The 26884-nt window shown below is 37.2% G+C and overlaps 1 protein-coding gene across 5 annotated transcripts in view; it reads left to right on the top strand.

Moving 5' to 3' along the window:
* ZNF385B (zinc finger protein 385B) overlaps window positions 1-26884 on the top strand; it is a 340310-nt gene that overhangs the window by 240863 nt on the left and 72563 nt on the right. For 3 of the 5 annotated variants that reach the window (XR_006740467.1, XM_036421911.2, XM_036421912.2), the window contains one exon: window positions 16451-16593. Coding sequence is in view for 4 of the 5 variants with exons in the window: in XM_036421911.2 (XP_036277804.1) it covers window positions 16451-16593 (143 nt within the window). In the remaining variant the exon portion in view is untranslated. Of the gene's footprint in view, window positions 1-2140; window positions 2293-2784; window positions 2899-16450; window positions 16594-26884 lie in introns of those variants that run through there. The other 2 variants (XM_036421915.2, XM_036421913.2) reach the window with 2 other exon arrangements.

Here is a 26884-nt window from a genome sequence, read left to right on the forward strand (position 1 = left end):
AAGGATTGATAACAAGCTTCAAAAAACTATAGTTTTTTAGGCTAGAGAAATCAGAAGTCAGATCACTGGATTTATTAAGTCAAATGAAATAAAAAATGAAAAAGAAAGTATAGACTACTGTAAAAGAAATTAAAAGTTAAAGGGAAAAAATGAGTTGTTGGCAGACAAAGAAGCTAATAAGAATGAGGTATCGTTTTTTTGTTTTCCTTTAAAATGGAATGATTAAAGAAAGATGCTGACTCATAGAGTAAAATTTTGGAATTGTTGGGCCTGTGTTGAGTTTGACAAGTGGGGGATGCCTAGTGCCTCTTCCAATTCATCCAAATGTTTTCCATTTTTTTGAGGACTACTTACATGTAACTTCTCTGCTCAGTCTTTATCTCTCCTGTAGTCCCCCCCTAGAGGCTAAATGTCCCTTACCCCATTCTCCTGCTGCTCTTAGTACACACATGACCAGTGGCTCTTAAATACTAGTGTGCTACAAGCCACCTAGAGGGCTGATTAAAACATTGATTGTTAGATCCCACCCCAGAGTTTGTGTTTCTGCAAGTTTCGGATAGAGCCTGGGAATTTTGCTGCTCTCTGGGGTCCACACTTCCATACAATTGAACTAAGCTAAGCCTCTATGAAATGTGTAAGTAAAGAAAGGATTTGGGGGTTTGAGAATGGACTAGTGTGCCAGACCTGGAAATGTTCTAGAAAAAAAATACTCTGAAAAGAAAAAAAAAAAAGGAATATTTTTCCTACCTCCATGAAAGAAAAATACCTCAAAGGAAGTATCAACATAATCCCTACTGAACAAAATCCCTACTGTACTATCCTAGGTATAGATTTTTTTTAATAAAATAAAAAATTGAGAATCACAGCAGTGACTATAATTTTGTTTTAATGGTGAAGAACTAAATAAATATTAGGTGAGTAAGAAGTGCACAATTGTTATTTTGGAGAAAATTAAGTATAGCATTAACATGCTATGTCCCATTTAGAATGCTATTTTGTTCTAACAACTGAGATCATTGGCCCTGGAGATATGCACCTTTTTCTAAGAGTTGGTTTTATAATTACCATTTTGATTGCCGCATCTAATTATCCCCTTAGGTTTACCTGTCCCTGATAGTTACCGTGCATATCTGACATAAACAGATATACCAAATCGCTGAATTTGTGTGGGTGTAATTTATTCTGTACGTCACTAAAGGTCACTAAAGTGTTGGTTGTGGTTAGCAAATGTGCTAAGTTGCACAATCAAAGGTGTAAAAATTTTCCTGACATTTGCAAGCATCAGTCATTTCAAGTGTTGTTTTTTGGTTGTTGTTTTTTTTTAATTTAGTCAGATGCCCACTAAGCTAACTTGTCAGTATCAATGACAGTAAGCTTAGCATAAGCAAAACAGTCAGTCATAGCCACCGGATGTAACAAGGATATATCAGAAGCCCTATTCTGATCACATGGTCAGCTGCCACTAAGCTGGAGACTGAAATTAGTTACATATATGAGTAAATGATGTATCATTTAGTTCCAAACCTGCATAACTGCTAATGTCACCATTATTCCCTATGTTACTGAAATTAGGTTTTTAATTGAAATGCAGAAACATCCCCATTAATCAAATTAGCAAATTAAGCATCCAATTATCTGATTTTTAAAATATGCTCTGAGTCTTTATTTAAAACCTAAAAATCCACAGGAAAGGGAACAAATTGTTCATGCCTAACAGAATGCAAATAAATTATTCTGGACTAACAATATAAATAAAGTCCATATTTTGAGAACACATTTTTTTTTTTAAATAAAAACCGTCTTTATGATAAAGATTTAGTTGCCCACCTAGAAAACAAAACAAAGCAAAAAATCCCCTTAAGTGATGCCAAGAAATCCAAATTGTTAAAATACATAAATATTTTGGAGATAATTGAATGGCTTTTCTCGGAAAGAGAAGTGGGTGTTAGATTCATTCTTACTATGGCAGAGTGGTAATTTTGGGAGATACTCAGAAAAATTACCTGAAAGTGACTTGCCAGTCTTTTAGGATATATTTGGTTCAGAGTTGTTGGGCCCTAGTCTGCCCTCTCCCTGGAATCAAGTTGCAAACACCATCCTCAATAGTAATTAGAGCTAAGCGGCAATTAGAGGACCTCTGATTTGCTCAGAGGCACTGCCTGTCTCTGTTTCCTAGCACCACATTTCACAGGAGCACCAGGTTGAAATCATGGAATTATTTAGCTCTCAATGTAATACCTCATAAAGTACTCCAATGCAGAAGTGACCACGGACATAACCTTAAAAAGGAAGGTAAGCTTTGCAAATTGATTAGCATTTACACCTCAGGGAGCTTTTTCATGACAAAATTGCAAAAACAGTTCAAATAAATTTCAGAAGAAGAAAAAAAAATATCAGAATTAGAGCATACAGAATTTGCTAATTTCACCACTTCCTTGCCCAATGTCATCTTGGTTTTCCAAACTTGTTTTTATTCAGATTGTACTATTGGGTCACTTTGCTGAATATAATGAAGATGCGACTGATTTCCCACATTTCCTTTGTCTTTGTGAACGACGGTTTCTTTTTCTTTTGAAGATTGTCTCAGAATAATTATTCGGTAAAAATGAGATTCACGTTTAATCCAAGTACTTAGAACCCTCCCTCTCTTTGCTCCTAACTTCAGGAAGTATATTTAAAGTGATGAATGTGCACGTTCAAGAGTGGACATTCAGACTGACAGAATAGTGGCTGATAGCCTATAACAACATTGAGTGACGTGGGCTATTTGCACTCCTGTCACGTGATTTCTGTGACAAGCAAGTTTCAAGTGTTTAAGCTTCCATCTAGTTCAAGTCAAAACTCAATGACTTCATGTTTATTTAGACCCTTGGGCGTAGAAATCTCTCTGGAAACCAGGTAAGTTTAGCTCCTCAAGAGGGAGTATTGTCTGTTAAGCAAATAGATGTATTTTGTGTATATGCCATAGGTATTTATGAAATTCTAGTTTCTATTTTTATATTATCACTTTAGTTTTCCCCTACCTAAAATACCCTTTTTCTTTTAGTGTTGCCTTTTTTAAAAAAAAAAAACATGAATAGATATTACTGTTAGGAAAGAGCTTAGAAACGCTTGGCACTAGGAAGATGTTTTTATCTCGTGGTCCCTAGTGGGATTTCAGGTGGTTTGGAAAAGATTGAAAGTGCATCAACTTCTTTTATTCTACTCATTGGTGGATTATAAGGGTAAACACAAGGGTTCCGTGTATTCTGGCAAATAATAAATAGATGAAAGCCAGTGCAAAGTCCTAGAGACGATGATGCGGGAACTCTTAGTCCTAGAGACACTGTTGCTCAGTGTGGTTACCACTATTAGACTTTTTTTGTATGTTTGTTTAGTCACGGAATTGTTTATTCTTGAGCATAGTTTTCTTTATTAGAAATGCATGGGTTGATCGTTAGCCACGTGATAGTTTAGAAGTGGACTTAATATATAGAAAAGTACCTGTGCTCCCCAATGAAAAGTTAGAGTATTTTTTTTCTCTTTTTAAAAAATAATTCTTTATTATTGGAAGTATTACATATGTCCCCTTTTGTTCCCCATTGACCCCTCCAGCCCACCCCCTTTCCCCATTCACACCCACCCCCCTCACCGCCCCTTTGTCTGTGGCCATGAGCCATGCATGTATGCATCCTTGGTTGACTACTTCCCACCCACCTACCCTCCCCTATTTATACAACTCAGGGCACTGATGATAAATTTCTATAAAAATATACCATTATATTCTATGGTGGATTTAAGTGTTTGAAACTGATGTGACTACTTGAGACATTACCAGAGATATGGCCTTAACTGTTTTCTCTTGTCATAGGGACAAGCTTGTTCTGATATTATCAAAATCATAATCTTTTAATTTATAGATGCAAATATTGAAAACAAAATTAATATATCGATAATACAGCTTGCAAATCAAGGCAAATTTTGAGTGCTTTCTAGTTCACTGGCAGTATTATGGTGAGAGAGACAGAGACCAAGACAAAAGGTTGAAACAGACAGACAGGCAAACACACAAAAAGATATTTTTAAAAAGACAGAGGCAGGATTGCCACAGACTGGAGAGAGATGAGAGAGGCCAAAAGACAGACAGGTGAGAGGGAGAACTCATGAGACAGGTATAGGACAGAGATAGAGAAAGGGAGTGTTAAAGAAAAAAATAGACAGTTACAAGTCAGTCGAAGTTTGGAAATAAAGATTGTACAATTTTGGAACATTGGGTACTTTTTTTGGACTTTAAGTGGGGATATGCTTTGTCAAATTAAATACATTGAGTGCCAAGTCCTTTCTTATGAATTGTTTATTCTCTATTTGTGTCCTTTAAAACAAAGAGAGCTTAAAAGGCTGTTTGAAGTTCAAAAGAGACCAAGAGTCAAAATAAATGTTTGTCTAGAAAATGTTTCCATTCCTTTGTTGCCTTATAAAGCAAATCCCTGAAAAGGAGAGTGATGGGTACTGTGATTTCATTCTCTATTTTCCACGTGGCTCCTTATTAAAATACCTTTGACTCTGGGGGATCATTGGGTGAGTGAGGAGTCATTTTGGAAGCCAAAAAGAAATTCCACAGAAGAAAAGCTGGTACAAAGTCAGTATAACGATACAAGAATAAACATGATACACAGGGACAGGGGCAACCATTGATGACGAATCACTTCCAACGCAGAAAACCTTTGAGCATTCTTCCGAGGGCCCTATCTGATGCTGTACTGCCTGTCGCTCCTGCCCCAAAAGCTGCCTGCATGACTGAAACAAGTAGCATCCATTTCTAGGCTGTCAGGACAATGGCGGAATTCCAGGAAGGCAGGCCAAGGATTGGCCATTCAGTTCAATACCCACTAAAGATGCTCTGGAGTACGAGCACCGCCTGGGTCACAGGACCCTCTGTTTCTCAGGATCAGAGCGACATCACACTGTCTCCCAGGAGTCCAGGTCCAGACGTTAGATGTCCTGCTTCGCTAGATTGCTCCTGCTCATGGAGTTTTTGTTCGGCAGTCCTTCATTCTGTACAGATTTCTGCCACACTCACACGAGATAAAAGGGAAGGAGATTATTTGGGGAAATTCCAAATAAGGAACCGGTGCTCATTCTAGTCCACTCTGCAAAATGATGCCAAACTCACCACTCCCCCTTCCCTCTCCAAACCCCCCTCACCTTTCCGCCATTCTAACTCCTCTGCTTTCCTGTTGCTTACAGTCTCTGCTCACCCCATCCCTGGCGTGACTGGATTGGTCAGCTCACACCTGACTTCCACCGGGTTGCATGGTGGCTCTCATGCTGCTTGCACAGCAGCCCTGCGGGTTGGGGGGCGGGGGGGGGGGGAGTCGTCTCTCTGCTCCTGGGTGAAAATAGTTTCCTGACCCATGGAGGACCAAGAGTGTCCCCTTCTGCGATGGTCACCGTGATTATAATACTCCACTAGAATTTGGTGGCTATGACATATACTTACTACAAAAAGAAAAAGAAAAAAGGTTACAAAACAATTTTTACCATTTCTATTTATTCTCAACTGGTACTTTCTATCTAGAAGTTTATTACTTTTTTAAAAACATGGGCAACAGCTTCTGAATTGTTTGGTTAATATTTAAGCTAGGGAAATCTCTTTTCTCTACGAAGGTGGGAGTAAAGAGCACCAGCAGAACAAATATTAACTCCGATTCCTTATGTTGAGCAAGCTTCTGGGGGAAACCTTTTTAAAAGGACCATTCAGTAAACTGCTGTAACTTTGTCTTTCCTTTTGGTTCGTAGATGCACATAGCCTAGAGTAGACACTGAATGCAAGAACTAAAATTCTCTGACACTAGGGGGCAAAATATTTCCCGCCCTAGAGCTGGTGAGCTGACCTCCCCAGTGGCTGGACGCAGCCCCTAACGCAGAGCCCTTTGTGAGAGCTGCACATGGGAGGCCTGAAGGCAGCCCGGGGCCTCAGAGGCCCTGCAGTGTCCATCTGCTCCCAGGAAGCTCAGTTGCCATCGCTTAAAAAAGCAAAAGTGTCTGATGGGCTTATTTCGCTTAGTAATCCCACTTACTGAGTCAAATGAACAGAATAAACTGATAAACAAAACTGGCCCAGAGAAATGGAAGCATGAAACAGAACAATTAAAAAAAAAAAAACTTGACAAAGCATTTGTCAGAACCTATGAACTTCATAGCTAAGAGGAGGGGACAGGGTATGAGCGGAAAGAGATTAACAACAACAAAAAAGTATATGCATATATATATAACCCATGGACCACGGACACAGAGAATGATGTGGTGAAGGCCTGGGGAGGAATCAGGAGTGGGGAGGAGGTGACCAATGTGGGGAAGGGGAGAGCGGGATATCTGTATTATTTTCAACAACGAAGATAATTTAAAAATTAAAAAAAAATTTGTTTTTGCAAATAGCATTTTGCTTGCAGTTTTGCTAGAACCTCAGTGTAAAAACCACCAACAGAAATGTGAGTGTGCATACTACCATGAGGCTATTTGAACTAGTTACATTGACCCACACAGTATGGTTGAAAGTGTAGTGGGAATATTAGAAGAATTATGTAAAGTGAGGTGTTGCAATCAATCTTCAGCCATTCTATAAAAAGAAAAGAAATGTTGCCTCTGACTGCTGGGCTCTTCTCTTTCATTTAATTTCTTTTATTAGAAATGTTATAAAAATATTAAACTTAAAATATCATTTCAAAATAAATACTTTTAAATTTCAGTCAAAATATAAATAGAGCCCAGCCAATGTATCTCAGTGGTTGAGTGTCGACCTATAAACCTGGAGGTCATGGTTGGGTTTGACTCCCAGTCAGGACACATGGCTGGGTTGTGGGCTGGGTCCCCTGTTTGGTGTGCAGCAGGCTGCTGATCAATGATTCTCTCTCATCATTGATGTATCTACTTCCCTCTCCCTCTCTGAATCAATATATATTTCAGACCAAACAGCAGTCTACTTAAATTTTTTAAAAAAGATAACTATAATATATCATTCTTCCATACCTTTGATCTTATAGACTTAAATATTCCAACAGTGGCCCTGAGCAAGAAATTCTGGATTTTATTCCAGTGGAAATAGGGTTCTTTCACGGGATCACAAGAAAAGTATTTTGGGGACCCACTCATAGGAGGACGAGGTGCAGTGGTAAGATTTATTAGAGTAAAAACATAGTATTGCCCCCGGGTGCCCTGTGTCTCATCCATGACCAGATGGCTCAGCTCTGCCTCCCTATAGGGCCACAAGCCCACACTTGCCCTGCCCTCACCCAGAAGGACAAGGGCCCAGAGATGCAGGACTTCTCTGAGTCTCATTTTTCCATGTGTATGTCCTCTGCCAAGGCGGCACTTGAGCTACTGCACTTGGACCCATGGAGCTGCTTCAAAGAGAGTGGCCTCCACAGAAGAACTTCTGTTAAACTTAATTATATATCTTTGGGTTTAGGAAGGAGTAGGCTCTGTCCAATCTCTTCCCTGGCTTTTCCTGAGCTTATGCTGGCGCCTCCCGCTAACCAATCTCTTTTCTGGATCTTCTGTGATTCAAGTCTCTTATCCAATCCAATCCTTTCCCAGGCTAGACTCCACCCCTTTATGTCACCATATTGCCTTTGACTGCACATGCCTCAAAGTTTTGCCTTGTTATCTGGTTTCTACTCCGTCTGCGCTTATCTTCCCCTGCACCATCTTGGTTTATACTGGGCAGAGGAATTTCCCCTTTATTGTTTATCCCTTCCCCACCTAGTCTGAGTGAGTGGACCAGTTATCCTCCAGGGATACTGGGAGCCTAGTCCTCCTTCTCTGCACAGGGGGGCGGGGGATGGAAGGAAGTTGTTAATCCCCTTGGCAGGGATTTGGCTAGCCCCTGGGGTGTCTGGCTGCTCTAGCTTCTTAGTTAATCTGGCTTAATGTCTGATTCCATTTGCTTCCTTCCTTTATTAATATTAACTACCTACCCTAACAATCAGACAGGTACCAACCTGGATTAAGTTCTCCAAAATACACCTTTCTTACATAAAATGAAGGGTAAATTCCTAAATTATATTTTCCTCTAAAATTTTATGAAGTACAATACAATTCCTCTAAGAAGTATTCAGTGGTTTAGGAAATGTAGCTGTTGCTTTTTCTAAGAACATCTGTGTTTTTAGGAAAGTTTCTTAAAAAAAAAAAAAAAAAAAAAAAAAGTCCTAGTTCTATGCTGCCATTAGGTCCCTAGCATGCTGTATGGGGAGAGCAAATAGCTTCTCTGTGTGTAACAGAAGGAGGCTTCAGACCTCAGAAAAGTGTCTGGTGCCACAGGCAGGAGTCACTGGGCAAATGTAGCTCAGGACCATATCCCTGGATCTTTTTGCCAGAAAATTTCGTCAGGCTACTGTGACCTCCAAATCCACTCTCGACCTCAGACAACTTTAGTAAATCCCTGTCTGGAGATAATTTTGGCTTCTTTAAAGCCTTAGTAATTTAGAAACCAAGCACATGACATTCCCTTTTGATAAGTCAGGTGTATTAAAAACAATTTTAAAAAACTTGATAAAGCATTTGTCAAAACCTTGTTTCTTTCTTTTTAGAGTTTCCTTTCTTGTGTGGTCATACTTAATACTATCAGGTTACAAGTGGAAAAGCTATAACAAGGCAAAATATTTTAAATGCAGTTTAAAAGAAGATAATTGGACCTGAAGACTTTTTTTTTTAAACCAACCATCTTCGTTACTTAAATTCTGAAATTTTCAGATTTTTCAATGTACCTTTAAAAAACTTTTGCAACTGATGAAGTATGTCACATGTTTAACCAAACTATATTTGGTAACATAGAGTAAGTATAAATTTTACCCATTTTTTTTAAGATTTAAATATAAGAAACTCAGTGCACGGGCAAAGTGTTCTGATATAAATGAATCATCGCTTGGCTGTATGCATTTTGCTGCCAGCATCTGAAAAGCTATTCATTGCATCTTAGTGAGAGATTCATCATCTTGTGTACAAGCTGGCATCTTACTAAACCCGAAAGACACTGTGGCTTAAAAATCTATCATGATGTGGTTTCACGGCTGTTTTTACATACAGCATTTCAATTTTACTTATAAACTTCAGAGTGGTACTCAAAAGGATTTATTTTTAAATGCAGTGTTCTGCCAGGATTCTGCTGTCAGAGCTCTTTGGAGGGAACCCTGACCTACCCCAAGGGAGATTCGGGCACAAAACTGCCAGTTGTTAAGATTTTGTAGATTCAGAGTTCTAGACACACATTTTTCTTTTTGACATCACTGAATTTGGTATCCGTCTTCTCTTTCCAAGTCTGAAATTCAGCGAGGAAGCATCAGCATTAAAGAGAACTTTTATTTACTCACAAATCATTCAGGATGAAAATCAAGCTGAAAGTGGAAAACACATCCACCTTAAAACTATACGAACTTGACAGTATTTAGAGATGTTCTTATTGGGGAATTTTGCTTATGTTTGCCAAAATTGTTTACTAAAATTAATAGCATTGAATACACTACTTTTCAGAAAATTTTATTGGGGTATAATGTATACAAAAGTGCACATATTAAGTGTACATTTGAATGAATGTGCACAAACATACATGCCTGTGCAGCTGGCACTAAGACCAAGTAGAAGAACATTCCCATCACCTTAGAAGCACCTCCAGTCACTCCACTCCCACGCCATCTCATTCTTCCTGCACGGAGAGCCACAATCCTCACAGCAGATTCATTTTGCCTGATTTTGCACTTTCCATAAATGGTATCACACAGCATGTTGGTAGGCTCCTTTAGTTCTTTCTCTCAACATTACATTTGCAAGGTCTGTTTGTTGTTGCATGTACTTATACAGGGCATGGCAAAATAGGTTTACAGCTGTGAGTATGCCGAACAGAGTTTATTCTGGTATTATCATTTATTAGTAGAGGCCCGATGCACAAATTTCACACAAAAGTAGGCCTTCCTTCCCCCCGGCTGCTGGCACCGGCTTCCCTCTGGCACCCGGGGCCCGGGCTGCCCTCACAGCCCTGGCTTCATCTGGAAGGACATCTGGAAGGGCATCTGGAAGGATGTCCGGTCTAATTAGCATATCACCCTTTTATTAGTATAGATGATATTTTCCATACAAAGAACTATAAACCTACTTTTGTCCCACCCTGTATATCATTTTTTCTCATTGCTATATTTCCTTATGTGACTGCTCTATTGTGTGACAATACCAAAAACATTTATTTATTATTTTACTGTTGATGGGTTCACTGGCTAATTTCCAGTTTGGGGCTATTGTAAATAGTATTGTTATTGAACATTCAAGTTAGGTATATAACATTTCTGTTAGGTATATACTTAGAAGTGAAATTGCTGAGGCAGGTTATGTATATATTCAGATTTAGTAGATATTGTGGAATAGCTTTTAAAAGTTGTCGTAACAATACTTCCAATAAGAATTGTTGCCAACATTTGATAATCTGACTTTCTTCATTGTTGCCATTTTTGTGGTATGTAACGTTATATCATTGCAATTTTAATTCATATATTCTTAATGACTAATTAAGTTAAATATGTTTTTATATGTTTACGGGCCATTTTATTAGTTACTTTAGTGAAATATCCATTCAAGTTTTTTGCCCAATTTTCCTATTATATTGCCATTTTCTTATTGACTTGCAGGATTTATTTATTCTAGATTCAAGTCCTTTGTATATATAATAAACTAGTGGCCTGGTGCACAAAATTCATGCACGGGGGTACGGGGGTAGGTGTGTTCCTGTACCCTCTCCAATCTGGGACCCCTCAAAGGATGTCCTACTGCCGGTTTACAGGGATGGGGCCTAAACCGGCAGCCAGGCATCCCTCTTACAATCCAAGACTACTGGTTCCCACCGCTCACCTGCCTGCCTGCCTGCCTGCCTAATTGCCCCTAACCACTCTGCCTGATAGCCTGCTCACCCTCAATTGCCCCCGCTGCCAGTCAAATCACTCCCAACTTCCCCTTGTGCCAGCCTGCTCATCCCCAACTACCCCCCTACTGGCCTGCTCACTCCAAACTGCCCCCCTACTATCCTGACCACCACTGACAGCCTACTCACCCCCAACTGGCCCCCCTACTGGTCTACTTACCCCCAACATCCCCTGTTGTCCAATCCTGGCCTGATTACCTCTCCAGCGACCCAAGGTTCCAACCCCTCCTTTTTCTTTTTTTTTTCTTTTTCTTTTTTTGTTTTAGCGCCTCCTTGAGTGGAGGCGGGGGCCTCCTGGAAGCAAGTATCTAGGATATGTTTATTTTCTATAATTGAAACTTTGTAGCCTTGAGTGGAGGCCAGGGCCAGCCAGGGCAGGAAGTTTGTCTTCCTCCATCTATGGAGGGAACCCTGCTTGCTCCAGTTCTGTGGCCTGGTCAGCCAATATCTTGGTTGGTTAATTTGCATACTCACTCCTGATTGGCTGGTGGGTGTGGTTTGTAGGTGTAGCTGAGTGATGGTTAATTTAATGTTTCCCTTTTATTAGGGTAAATACCATCTCCCACTATATGGGTGGCCTTTCCATTTCCTTGATAGTATTTTATTCTTATATTTTTATCATCCTTTGTTTCCTATTTAAGAAATCTTTGCTTACTCCAAAGTCACAAAGATGTTCTGATGGATGAGGTTGGACTTAACCACATTAGTTTTTCATCTGTAAAAATTAGGCTTATAATAGTACTTTGTTTAATGGTTTATTGTGATTATATATGTATATATACTTATATATAATTATATATACACTTATATGTGTGCATGCATATATAGTTATGTAACATGTTTAGGGTAGTACACATATGTAATATGCTTTGAGTAGTGCCGGCACACAATATACACTTTGAAAATGTTATTGTGTGGCCTTTCTGGAAGCAAACCCCTTTATCAGTCACATCCCTATCACATAGTCCCCTCCTACTTGCCATGTTTTATGGTTTCTTGGTGAATTTGTTTTCCTCACATGCAGACTGATAATAGAAAAAATGAGAGAAGAGGTGAAGGAGATGCTGTTTGGAGATTGTACTGATCAGAGGAAAAGTTACTTAGAATAAGTGGCAATAAAGTTAGAAAAGCAATAAAAAGAGAAAACTGGTAAAAAAAAAATCTGAAATGCCACTTATTTACTTTCATTAAAGAAATCTTTGATAGTCCTATAATCTGACTAATAGATATTTATATGTTGTTGTTTTTTTATTTCAGTACTCATTAATGCAGATATATATATATATATATATATATATATATATATATATATATATATATATATACTTATGGTATAAGAAGAAACTACTTCTGCAGAATATAGAATATATACATATATGATCTGTCTCTATAAATGCTTCTCCACATAGACTTTCTGTGATTTTGGCATACTCCCCTTTTTAAGAATGAGGTGTGTTTTTGTTTGTGTTATTGTATAGAAAGAAGAGCCACTAGGAATCCTCACAGCTATAATCTAAATTAGGCCTTCAAAATTATATTCCTAAAGGTCAAAGACTAAGTCAATAATTTCAAGTGTCACCTTGTCCTTAAATGAGGTTTCATTGTGATAGATTGCGACACAATACATTGACATCATAAGGCACCTATTATGTTATAGAGGCACTTGGCTGAAATAATAGTTTTCTTTATGATCATAGTGATGAGTTCTTTCAGATATTATTGATTTCCTAGCTATAAATGATTACAACTTAGATTTTACCATCAAAATAAAATTTATTAGAGAGGGTTAATTACATTCTTATGGGCGACTACAAGGACATGTGTCATTTCCATGTTAGATCTTTGATGTATGAATGTTTGTATGTTGTATTTAATTTTCAAACAGGGATTTTGATAAGTATATATACATCAACTAATATAAAAAGCCTATTATCAAATAAAGTGGAGCCCTATTATTACTTGATTCAGTATGATAGATATGAGATTATATCCTCGGCATTCAAACAGAGCTACATAGAGGAGGTGTCTCATATCATATTGCCAAATAGTTTAAACAACAAAGGTTGGTCCTATTTTATGACAATAGGGTACACTACACCAACCTTTGTATTCAAATACCTGCTCATTATATTTTCAATATTTTTTTAACCGCAGTGAGTCTTAGTTTTATGTAAATTAAGCATTTTTTGTGGGGTGCAATGCAATTTGGCCTATTTTCTGCTTGTATTTCCCAGTGACTTTTGGATATCCCAAGGTGAAGAGAAATGTTTCCCAAAAGTAGCTACAGCAGCAAAATCTGGAATAAGGTGACAAAAGTGTTCAAAAACTGCAGTAAATGCACTCTGTCCCATTCATTTCCCATTTGCAAAAACTCACTTTGAAGCAATCAACCTTGGTGAGGCAATAGTAAAAGCAGGTTTTAAAAGTAAAAACAGCAAGGCTCAGGTGAGGGAATTGATGAAAACATAGTTTATATTTATTCAGAAGTACTTTAAAACAATCTGTGTTTAACATGGCAAATTGTCTGTCATTAAAATGCTAATGAAATGGTAAACAGCTGCTAAACTTTTTATGCTAATGAACGGTGGCAGTTTAGAAGCTCTCAAGCCTTGAGTTTATTAGCATAGAAATTTGATTGGATAAGGGGATCATTGTACATTCTGACCTTTGTTGATGGAGCAATCTGTTTGTCAAGTTCCATGTTCCATTCTGTTTGATTTTAGTTTGTTAGTACTCTTGCCAGGCCCTTGGGGGCCTTGTATTACCTAGTCATTATCCAGCCGCCATCATGGGCTTAGAATTTTCTTTTCTGAAAGGAGACCCATCCTGGCAAAATAATTATACATTTGTTCATGAGGCAGCTTTAAATAGAATAATTCTGTAGAAAGTTTATACTTTAGACTTTAACAATGATAATAAGTGTAAGTTGTCAAAGGCTGTTGATCTAATAAATCTGTTTTCAACTTGGCTAAAATTTTACAGCAAAGCTTTTAAAATAAGTATTTTAATAAGTGCCTTTTCAACATTTGACATATTGATATAATCATCTTGTATCTACAAGTTCTGAAAGTTAGCAATGAGTGTAATGCTACCTATGTAGGAGAATAACTATAATTAAATACAGGCTGCTTACCTGGATGCCAGGCTGAGATCAGAGTCCTTACTTTGGCATCAGGAAAACAACCATTACTGTTCGATCTATACTTTTGGCAGATTCTCTTTTTGCTGCCTTTTTATTTCCTAATGGATGGGGTTGACTTGCATGAAGACTTGTCATTACGGATAAATGCTTCAGGTGCCTTTCTCTTTTTTCTGTTTTTAAGATCAATGTATTGATAAATGAGGTATGACAGTCTATTAAACACCATGTAATGTTTTGGCAGTAATGTTCTGGAATAACTCAAAATAGAATACAGAGTTCATTAAGGAAATTCATTATAAAAAATATCATTGAAATAGGAATTTTAATTATTCTGGGACATTATGTAAGAACATTTGGTGAAAATTTTAATAGTTGGGAGTATTTTCCAATACTGTTCATTTCTTGTAAGTAAGAAAGGGATTATATGCATATAATAATTTGGGGTCCTATATAGGCATACAGGAGAAATTGGAATCCTTCCAGGGGTGAGGAACATTTTTCTGCCAAGGGCCATTTGGATATTTATAATATCATTCGTGGGCCATATAAAATTATCAATTGAAAAATAGCCTGCTCCCCTGACCGGTTTGGCTCAGTGGATAGAGCGTCAGCCTGTGACTGAAGGGTACCAGGTTCAATTCCAGTCAAAGGCATGTACCTTAGAAGAGGCAGCTGATTGATGTTTCTAGCTCTCTATCCTTCTCCCTTCCTCTCTGAAAAAAATCAATAAAATATATATATATATTTTTTTAAAAAAATAGCCTGCTATATATGGCCAAACATTTAATTAATTCACCCCTGATATCTTGGCAGGGCCAGACCAAATGATTTCACAGGCCTTATATGGCCCATGGACTAGAGGTTCCCCACCCCTGCATATACAGCTGGTGTCAATGTAAAATAGTTCAGCTGTTTTTGGAAAACAGTCTGGAAGTTCTCAAAAGGTTAAACCATATGGTTACCATATGACTTAACAATCCCCAATTCCACTCATAGGTAAATACCTAAAAAACAAAAAACATATGAAAACTTAGAAACAAGTGTTTATAGCCACTTTATTAAGAGAATAGCTAAAAAGTAGAAACAACCCAAATGCCCATCAACTGTTGGATGAATAAGCAAAAGGTGGTGCATCTACAGTGGAATATTAGCCAGCCTTAAAAAGCAATGAAATTCAGATATATAAGACAACATGGAAGAACTTGGAACACATTATGCCAAGTGAAAAAAGGACAGTCACAAAAGACCTCATATTGTATGATGTCATTTAAATCAAATGCCCAGAATAGACAAATCTATAGAGGCAGAAAGTAGATTAGTGGCTGCCAGGAACTGGGGGTGACGGGAGGAAATAAGGAGTGACTGCTAATGGGTATGGAGTTTCTTTTAGGAATTATGAAATGTTCTAAAATTGTGGTGATGGTTGCACAACTCTGACCATAATGAACAGACCATTGAATTGTACACTTTAAGTGGTTGAATTGTCCGGTGTGTGAAATGGGTCTCAAAAAAACTGTTACAAATTTGTTAAAGGCATTCAGTGCTAGATCCTGTCTGGCAGAGCACCGCCTGCACCAACAGTGGCTTACCTGCAGTACGTGGAGGCCACCAGTTAAAGAAGAACACTTACTATTGGAGAGGAGTGCATTATAGCTGAAAACATCATAGCTAATATCATTGTTAAAAGGGATAACTGTTAAAATAATACAAGTTTCATTAGAAATAAAGGTTGAAGATAAAAATTTGAGTTCCTGTTCCAACTCCTCTCTGTGGGACAGACCCAGGTTGTAATAACCCCTTTAACCCCTCACTAACTACCACCTTCCCACAAAGTAAAGGTCAATTTTCAGCTTGTTTTTTTAGAGAACAAATTGTTTGCATCATAAGTTCTTAGGATCAGACAGTCACTATAAGAATCCAAGATTCCTTCCCCTTGTAAGAAGCCTATAATCATCTCTGATTTGCATAAAGCATGCCAACGAGTCACCAAATAACTGTATAGTGAAGAGCATCTGGCTTCAAGAGGCTCCTCCCTGCTGCTCCTACATTTTTGGCTAATCGGAGACAATGGTTAGACAACAGGATGATCTCATTCTGCCCCACCTGCCAGCAGGATCAGTGTACTGTTTATCTCAGGGGAGACCGAGCAGCCTGGACTCTTGCTACAGGGAAGCATTTTGCATCACTGTCTTAGACAATGACCAAGAAGACCCATTTTGACAGTATTCTCTCCTCTTGTGCCATTTTCTTACTTCTAGAGTACCTTTTTTGCTTGCCTCTTGGTGGTCTTATTTTTGCGCCCTAGGTTGGAGAAGGAGATGGATGTGGGCAAGAGACTGAATTTATTTTTGTTTTGTTCTTGGCAGGCAGTACATGCCACACTACTACCCTTCCTGCTCTTGTGCGCACACCTACGCTGATGATGCAGCCTTCACTGGACATCAAACCGTTTATGTCTTTTCCAGTGGACAGCAGTTCTGCTGTTGGACTCTTCCCAAATTTTAACACAGTGAGTAAATGCGTTTTTATTTTGTGTCCTCCTCTGTTTCTTTTGTGAAGAGGCAATTGGTATGGCCTGTTTCTAAAGTGTGTGATTTTAGACCATATGTTAGTTATACTGCTCAGTTGTATTATGGAAGCTAATGTGTCACCCGTGGGAATACGTCCAAATAATAGCCAACATATTTATTTTACAAGTATTTCCATAGCCAGATTTTCACTTGTTGCTTTGAACAATTTTGATAACTTTTCAGTGGTGTGAGAACCCATATTATTTCTGGGATGCTGTTCACATGCTCAATTTAGAGCTATGAGCTACATTGATTTTTCCCTTCTACTACAAAGAGAAAAAAAAAAGGTGTATGTTTTATCTCCCTGGGTATATTTTTATTTGGGAGATATTTTAGATGAATACTCTATACAAACAGAATTTTTATTTGAAGCCTTTTGTGGATTATGCGGTACTGCCAAATGTTTTCTTTTGCAAACTTATCTTTTGTATAAAATGAAAACAGCAAGAGGATGATTTCTCAGGGGCTGTAAATAAAATCTGCTGACAGGCCTTCTGTTGTGGCTCTGCATTGGTAAGGTAATTAGAAGTTAGGGGATCAGCCAACTTTTTAAGGAGAGCTGGCCTTGACTTACCAAGTAAACAGTCGAATGGTTTTTTCTTCTTTGGGTTTTTCAGGGACAAAGCAGACAGCACTTTTAAAAAGGCATTAAGAGGTAAGCATCATTTGTAGTGCAGAGGAATAGCTCAGTAATATAGATCGCACCTGCCCTGGTCACATTACTCCATCAGAAGTGACCCCAAAGACTGTGCCATTTCAGGGAACTTGAACTCAAGCATGACTTTTGTAGACTCTGTTGAAACACAGGTGGCATATTCCAAACATCACTAAATTCAGTTATTTACTTCTAAAAACATTTATCTGGTGTTAGTGTTCTGATTAATGTGTCTTTGGAAGACAGCGTTTGTAGCTATTGCACAAGTTCAGTTGTTGTCAGGAGGTAGCATTGGTGATTTGGGTAGGTACAAATGGCTCCTGCTGTAGTTCACCTCTGTATTTTTTAATACAAGTAATACATAGATACTTATTTCTAAGATTCAAATAAAACATTAATATCCAAAGAGCAAATACATATATGCATAACCCATGGACACAGGCAATAGTGCTGTGAAGGCTTGGGGAGTGGGTAGGAGCAGGGTGGAGACAGTCAATGGGGGGCTCAAGGGGGCATCTGTAATACTTTCAACAATAAAGATAAAAAAATTTAAAGAGCAAAATATGACATTCATTATTCTCTACTCCTGCAAACAAACTTATTCCCTTCCAGAAGTATGTTATGTACAGACCTAAAAGGAACACAATCACAGTTGCCTTTTTATAATTGTGATCAATTTAACACTACTCTCTAAGTCACTTTTTTCAGTTATCAAAGTGTCTTACATATACCTCTAAATTCTAAAGAATTGTAAAACAAAAAAGTAGGAAGCATATGTTCATAAAGGGTTTTTTAAGATAAAAATAGTGTCATGATGGCTTATAATATTGTGTAGGGCTTACTCATGTACTAACTTATCTTTTGTTTGTTTCTGTATTATACATAGTAATTGATTTTATGATACATTTGAGAATATCCAAGGAATAATTCTAGTAATAGAAGTTCTTTTTTTTCCTTTCTTGGAATAAAATAAACTTGTAATTTTCCAATGAAAATACTTTTTGGTTAAGGTGAAGGATATAGTAAAGAACTATATTGAGTAATAATTTTCTCTATATATTACATCAAAGGCATTTATTAGACAGAGAGCCCTTTTGATAGTATGTTAAAAATTAAATCATCACAGGGGACTCTCTATCATCTTGTAACAAAATTAATTTCTAGGATCATAGGAGGATTTCTTCTTATTATTTCTTTTCCACTAAACTGCAGTTTTAATTACTCTAACCCTTTCTCTAGAGGCTTTTCCATCCTAGTGCTGAACTCTTCCCAACAGATTTCCTGGTAATTTCATAAAAGTCACTGTCAACATTTTCCTAGAAAACCACTTAGATTATTAATAATAATTATACTAGATTATTATATGTTTGTGGTGGTTTATATCCTTCAAAAAACCCAGACTCTAGAATATTTGGGTAGATCATGATTATTATCTCTATTGTATAGAGGAGAAAAGAGAGTTAGTAAAGGAAGAACTGAGATTTGAATTAGAATCTTCTAACTTTGAAACTCATATTATGGCTCTTCTTCCCACCTCGTTCATTGTGAACAAAGCTCAATCAAAAATCTTTTGTGTTCTTGTCTGGAACCATGGTTGACAATTTTCACAGGAATCAAAAGTAGAAAGAGGAAAGGATTTTCCCCCTATCATTTATCGCCCCATACCCTCTTGTTTGAATGTATAATATGGACCTTTCTCCAAACAATATCTATGAAGCAGAAGATATTTTTAGAACAGTTATAATTGCTTGTTATGCAGTTTTTGTGTCTGCCATGAGCTAAAGTCGACCCGTTGTTAGCCAATTTTAAAAGTCTATTCTACTCAGTAATCCAATTATGTTTTGAAAACTGAGGTGAATGCTACTTTAATCACTATTTTTAAGCAAAGATATTAGTAAATATAAGAAATATTTTTAACTCATAGTTATCAGTACAATGAAAACAGTATACTTTGTGAACATAGCTAAAAGTTGAGAAATTCAAATTTTGCTATTTTTTTAAAATTGTATTAAATTTATTGAGGTGACATTGATTAATAAGGTCATATAGGTTTCAAGTGTACATTTCTATGATATATTATCTTTATATTGCATTATGTGACCACTTCTCAAAGTCAAATCATCTTCTGTCACCATATATTAGGTCCCCTTTTTCTTTTCCTCTCCCTAGCCCCTTCCCTCTGACAACCACCATATTATTGTCTGTGTCTATGAATTTCAGTTTTATATCCCACATATGAGTGAAATCATATGGCTCTTAGCTTTTTCTGATTGACATACTTTGCATAGTATAATATTCTCAGGGTCCATCCATGTCACAAATGGCAGTCTTTTCATATGGCTGAGTAGTATTCCATATTATATACATGCCATGTCTTCTTTATCCAATCCTCTATTGAAGGACACTTTGGTTTTCTTTATGTCTTTGTCACCATGTTATGGAGTAAATAATTTTTGACAAAAGAGCCAAAAAACACATGGAGAAAAGAAAAATCTTCATTAAATTATGCTAGGAAAATTGGAAAGCCACATGCAAAAGAATGAATCTAGACTACAGTTTGGCCCCATATACAAAAATTAATTCAATATGTATCAAAGACCTGTGTATAAGATATGAAACAATAAATTACATGGAAAAAAAACCATAGGTAATAAACTTATAGATCTTTCTCGGAGAGAAAATTTTATGAATTTGACCCCAAAGGCAAGGGAAGTAAAGGCAAAAATAAATAAATTGACTATATAAAAACAAAAAGCTTTTGCACAGCAAAATAAACCACCAACAAAATGAAAAGGCAACTAACTGAATGGAAGAAGATATTTGAAAACAGCAGCTGTGACAAGGGGTTACTAAACAAAATATATGAAGAACTCATATGACTCAATACCGAACCATCCAATTAAAAAATGTGTAGGTAACCTGAGCAAACACCTCTCCCAAGAAGATGTACAAATGGCCAAGAAAGATGTTCAACTTCACCAGTTATTAGGGAAATTCAAATCAAAACTACAATGAGGTACCATCTCACACCTGTTAGAATGGCTGTTATCAACAAGATAAGTATAATAATAACAAGTGTCAGAGAGGTTGTGGAGAAAAAGGAACCCTCATTCACTGATAGTGGGAATGGACACTGTTACAACCACTATGGAAAACAGTATGGCAGCTCCTCAAAAAATTAAGAATAGGGTTACCCTGTGACCAAGAAAGGCTTCTTTTGGCTATCTACTGAAAAGCTCAAAAACATTCATTCACAAAACATATGCACCCCGAAGTTCATTGCAGCATTATTTGTGGTGCAATTTTCTTTCTGTGGATTTACTGTATAGATAGAAATCACTGATAATTTGTGATATATATGCAGAGTGTCTCAAAAAAATGTATACACATTGTAACAGCTGGTGGCTCAATTTTGAAAATTAAGTGTATTTTAATAAACACTGCCTTTTTATAATTATTCAAAGTGTGTGTATGCATTTACATATAAAGTATATGTACTTCTCTCTCTCTCTCATTACATAGATATATGTAAAGTAATGGTTTCCTCTTGTTTTTACAGGGAAGTATGATAATGTTACATCAGAAACATAGCAAGAATGAGGTGGGATTCTGTCAGATTCCAAAACAGAATAGGCACCTGTTCTCTCGTGACATACACACAATTAAGAGATGTGCAGCAGCATTAGTGGCTGTCTTCCCTTATGCTCCACGACTGACATACTCTCTCTCAGTGTTTGTATGTGAAGAGTAAGGAAGTCATTTGAGACAGTGACCCAGCAGAGTTATAAAGGGCCATGCTAGGGAAAATGGCAATCACTGATAATTTATGATTGGCTGTATGTCAAGGAGGCAGGTCTGGAGAACGATGATGTTAACGTGGCACTTCAGCAGCTGTGCTTTAGAGAGGCGCCGTGGTGAGCCACTTACAGGTAAAAGACTGTGCAAACAAAAACATAAATTTTCAAAGGTCAGGACCTTTATATCTGAAGCCTAATAGGCTTCTCTGCCTGGCTACCCACTAATGTGCACCTCAAACCCTGCCACTGCACCTTCAATTATTTGTTGTTTAGGACTCAACTTAGCTCTCACCTCCTTCACAGGAAATCTTCTGTGACTCTTCATGTCTGAATTAAGTGTCCACTCTCTGTATTTTCAAAGTGCCCCCAGATTACCTCCACTATTGTAGTTGGTCCACCACCACAGTCTAATTACGTGATTATCTATCTTGCTCACCAGAATAACAGGTCCTTGAGAACAGGAGCTATATATCATTTATCTGCGTATGCTTGTTGTCTGGCCCATATGCATAATAATAATAATACCTTTTTTGAAGGAAGAAGGAAAGGTCCCAAGTTCCTTGGTTTTGAATGTTCATGTTTCCCCACCAAGGGAAGGGAATACCAATATTTCTGCACTCCCAAGTGCAGAGTGATGGGCTCAGAGGTTTACTTTCATTTTTATTTTCCTCAGAACTATCTTTTCTAATCTAAAGGCAATAATTAGTTACAAACTTATTCCCAGCTATAGTTCCAGTTTTCTCTGTATGGTTGCTGTGGAAACTTTACAAGTATCAATTAAGTCCCTGTACTAAACCCCAGTTTCAAGAGCCCTTTAGTGAGAAAACAGTCATTAGTTACTAATTTTATTGAAAACATAGTCTATACACTAAAGAGTTCTGGGTTTTGGAGAAAAGGTAAATAAAATTACCGTAGGGCTCAAGAAACTTGTAAGAAATAGAATAATTACACTACAAAAGATAAGAAAATGAACCCAAGAAATATAGACAGGATGAAAATAGTTACTGAACTACTATAATGTTCAAGAAATAATTATTTTTGTATGCTAGTAGAGCTATTTTCATTATTTTTTATTCACTGTACTTTAAATGCCAAATACTCCAGGGTCATCCTCTGGTTATTGTACATTATGTTTTGGTAGCTTCCAAAATTAATACTTATTTCTACTTATTAGATTTAGAATCTACCATTTCCTTTAGTGTGCATCCAGTGTTTATCTTTGTTCAACTGGGATAATACTTGGTGTTTAACAATTGAGTTAATACTTAATGTTAAATTCTCCTTAAGAAGATACTTCTTCAGCCCTGGCCAGCTTGCTCAGTTGGTTGGAGCATCATACATCATCCCACACACTGAAAGGTTGCAGCTTCAGTTCTAGTCAGAGCACATATCTGGGTTTCACGTTCCATCCCTGGCACATGTAGGAAGCAGTCAATCAAAGTTCCTCTCATACATTGGTGTTTCTCTCTCTCTCTCTCTCTCTCTCTCTCTCTCTCTCTCTCTCTCTCTCTCTCTCTCTCCTCCCTCTCTCTTCTCTCTCTCCCTTCCTCCCTCCCTCCCTCTCTCCCTCCTGCCCTCTCTAAAATCAGTAAAACATACCCTTGGGCCAAAACCGGTTTGGCTCAGCAGTAGAGCCTTGGTCTACGACTGAAAGGTCCCGGATTCGATTCTGGTCAAGGGCATGTACATTGGTTGCAGGCATATCCCCAGTAGGGAGTGTGCAGGAGGCAGCTGGTCGATTTTTCTTTCTCATTGACGTTTCTAGCTCTCTATCTCTCTCCCTTCCTCTCTGTAAAAAATCAATAAAATATATTAAAACAAAAAACAAACAAAAAACAAAAAAACACAAACCCTTGGGTAGAAAAAAAAGATACTCTTCAGAACTCTTCATAAGGGAAATAAATTGCATGTTTGCCACAATTGATAGTACCAATTTATCAATAGTACACTAGAAGACACATATACACATGCTGTAATGGACTGAATGTATCCTCCTCTACAAATTCATATATTGAAGTTCTAACACTTAAGTGAAGATATTTAGAGAAGTAATTAAAGTTAGATGAGGTCATAGGGTGGGACCCCCCATAATGAATTAGTGCCCTTCTAAGAAGAGATCTCGGAGAGCTTTCCCTCATCCCACCATGTAAGTACATTGTGCGAATACAGCCATTTCCAAGTCAACAAGAAACTTCTCACCAGAATATGTCCATGCAGGATCCCTGACTTCCCTCCTCCAGAACTACAATAAAATAAATCTCTGTTATATAAGCCACCCAGTCTGTGGTATTTTGTTATGGTAGCCCAACCAGATTAAGACACATGTCTAATGTATCTATTGTATGTGATTATGCGTAGATCAAATTTCTTTTTAACAGCCATATATTGGGAACATGTACAGATGTATTTGTTGGATTCCCCAGAGCTATAGCTATATGCAAGAGCTGCCTCGAGACCACAGTCATCTGTCAGTTTCTCTGCAGATTGGCAGGTGTGTTCCATGCTTATTTTAAATGTCTTTGTCAGTTCTGTCATGTTTTTGCAAGTGCTGCAAAAAAGCACAAGTACAATGGAGGTCACTACTGCTTTATTGCAAGAGACTCAACAATCATATTTTTGTGAAAAATAATCTGATTTTTACTTCCAACCTTGAAATTACTTTTTTTTCCCCTGATGTATGAACAAATATATGGAACAGAGTAAATATTATTCCTAAAAATGTGAAGTCCCAAATTACTATATGATTCTTTAAATTAGGGGTGTCGAACTCAATCAGAGAAGGGGCCAAAATCTAAAATCCAGCCTAAATCGCGGGCAGAATGGTTTACTGAACAGTCATTAACTGTCATTGTGATGGAAACACAGCGGAGTGCAGTGATGACAGCGCGGTGCGGGCCACATTGCAAGGCCTGGCGGGATGGATTTGGCCCGCGGGCCTTGTGTTTGACACATGTGCTTTAAATCATTCATGACAGATTGAAATGGTCTATATGTTTACCATTTATTTTCTCATTCCAGATTTTTTTAAATTATGGGTCATTCGTAGCTTTGCAATAGCAACAAGTTTTTAAGTTTTGTCTTTTTTGTAATAGAATTTATATATATATATATATATATATATATATATATATATATATATATATCCAGGAGATCTAAAATAAAGATATTTTGGGGGAGTCAAAAGTCACATTTTGCTATTAATTCATGCTATTCTTTCTATGAAGTGTTCTTGTAGGGAAACCTGAAGTAAGCACAACATTTAACATTTTTATCTGCTTTTAATGCCTTTATCTACTTAAGTCCTTATTTAAATACTTGGATTTTTTTTTCTTTCATTTGAATTTTTTATTTAATTTAATTTAGGAAAAATACTCTCCCTCTGCAAATACAACCCAAATGTGAATTTTTGCTGTAGAGTTTTATTCTAGTAATGCTTTTACTATAAAAAGTTATATATTCCATATTTCCTACTAGTATGTCTAACTACTTGAAATGACACATTTGTCTCAGTCATATATAAAAAGAGATAATATGGTTGATTTTTTACTTTTAGGATGTGTTTAAAATATATTGAAGGATAATATTATTTTATATGGGGGTAAAGAAATGTACAGTATTAAAATATACCAAGTTGAAGTTTTCATGGTTACTATAATTTACTAGAAAAGGAAGAGAATAGCCTAATATGGCACTTAGGCAAGTGAACAACAGTCCTACCCAGATCATTAGAAAAAAAAAGATAGTTCTAGAAAATCTTTGAAATGTGGTACGAAACTAATGAAAATTTAGTACACATATTGAAAGTATAGATTCCTGACTAGAAAAATTTTACCCCTGTTAAATGTGACAGAGTGAAAAATTATGTAAACGTGACCAGTAGAAAGAAAAAATACTACATCTTCATTATTGCTTCTCTTTCCCCTTGAAACCACAAACATGTCCTTCTTATTTTTAAAATATATTTTAATTTTTACAGAGAGGAAGGAAGAGGGATAGAGAGTTAGAAACAGATGAGAGAGAAACATCAATCATCTGCCTCCAGCACACCCCCTACTAGGGGGATATATATGCCCGCAACCAAGGTACATGCCCTTGACCAGAATCAAACCTGGGACCCTTCAATCTGCAGGCCGATGCTCTATCCACTAAGCCAAACTGGTTAGGGCAAACGTGTCCTTTTTAAATGTAACTCATGGCCCTTGCCTTATTCAAAAGTCTCAAGATTTATCTACTAAAGACTTTGTGTTTACATCTCCCTTTCTCTGCTGACTCTTGAAACCCTTTTAGAAAATGCCAGTATTATTTGTATGTATATGTACATGTATGTTTATACGATGTGTGGCCACATGTGTTTTTTCCCTAATTAATTTACTTGTTCAGGGTAACTGAACAAAGCATTCATTCATAACCACCTACTAAATATGTACACGTGCCAGTCAGTGTGCTAAGGAGGAGTGATAGCAAATAAGACAGAAGCTGTTCACTGTCTGATAGAAATTACTTCCTTCTCTTGTATAATTCACCATAGCAGAATAGAGGAGTCTGCTCACAGAGAATAACAGTCTATTCAGTTAATTAAAGCTACCTGAAAACAACAGAGTAAGACTTTGATGGGCCTTTATGGGGTACGAGAACACAGGTTTCAGGAGCTGAAGAAAAGAGGCATTAGTCGCCTCACCATGCTCTGTCCTCTTGCATGTCCCTTTCATTATCCTAGTCTCAACCTCATGTGGCTCTGGGGCTTCATCTTTAGTGCTAGGGTTTCAAGGATTATGTGTACTTGGAGGGTACATCAGATTTTCTGGCAACACCGGTCTTCAGTGTTGTTGCTGTTCCAGCTCAGCATTTTTCAAGAGTAGAGTCAACTTGGAAAAAGTGTCTATGTCAGGCCCTCTTCCTAAAAAAAATTATTCTTAACAAATCATCAGTTAATTTAAAAAAACAAAAACAACAACAACCTTGTTCTTAAGGTCTCTCAGTGAACGAGCTTTTCTGTGTCTGGTAAAGTAAAAGAGTTTAATAAATATAAAAAGTAGCAAAATATTATTGGGCATTCCCTCTAGCCTAGAAGATGTATTTCTAAATTGGTTGCTCTATAAACATCAATTGATAGTGGTGTTTCCTGAGAAACTTTTACCAGAAACTGGGGAGCCCATCCAATAGCACAGAACATCTTTTTTCCTCCCTCTCTCTAGATGCTTGTATTCAAAGTTTAGTCTCAAATCTCTTTTGGAAAGAGAAAAGCATCTTTTGGGATATTCTAGTCCCTTTACTTTAATAGTTGATGTTGAGGGTGCTAACGATGAATTGAAGTGCTACTTAGCAATCTGTGAAGTTTCAGCATCTTTGTGGAGCTCAGTGGGAATCTTGGGAAAATACTTTTTCAGAGATTTAGCCATCAATGTGGGGTTTTTTTGCCCTCCTTTTTGTGTCCTGATGCTTGAAATAAGATGAAGGGGGGAAAAAAACCACCCATAAATTGTATAAACAATACCTAATTTTTATAGAATTATAGTATCAGGGAGCTTTAGCATACTTTTTAAAATATGTTTTTGTTGATTTTCAGAGAGAGGAAGGGAGAGGGAGAAAAAGAGAAATACATAAATGATGAGACAGAATCATCAATTGGTTGTCTCCTACATACATCCTACTGGGGATGGAGCCTGCAACCCAGGCATGTGCCCTGACCAGGAATCAAACCATGAATTCTTGACTCATAGGTCATTGCTCAACCATTGAGCCACACCAGCCAGGCAGGCTTTATTATATTTGAAACAC

Source organism: Pipistrellus kuhlii, unplaced genomic scaffold (genome assembly GCF_014108245.1).
Source record: "Pipistrellus kuhlii isolate mPipKuh1 unplaced genomic scaffold, mPipKuh1.p scaffold_m20_p_7, whole genome shotgun sequence".
Taxonomy (NCBI): domain Eukaryota; kingdom Metazoa; phylum Chordata; class Mammalia; order Chiroptera; family Vespertilionidae; genus Pipistrellus; species Pipistrellus kuhlii.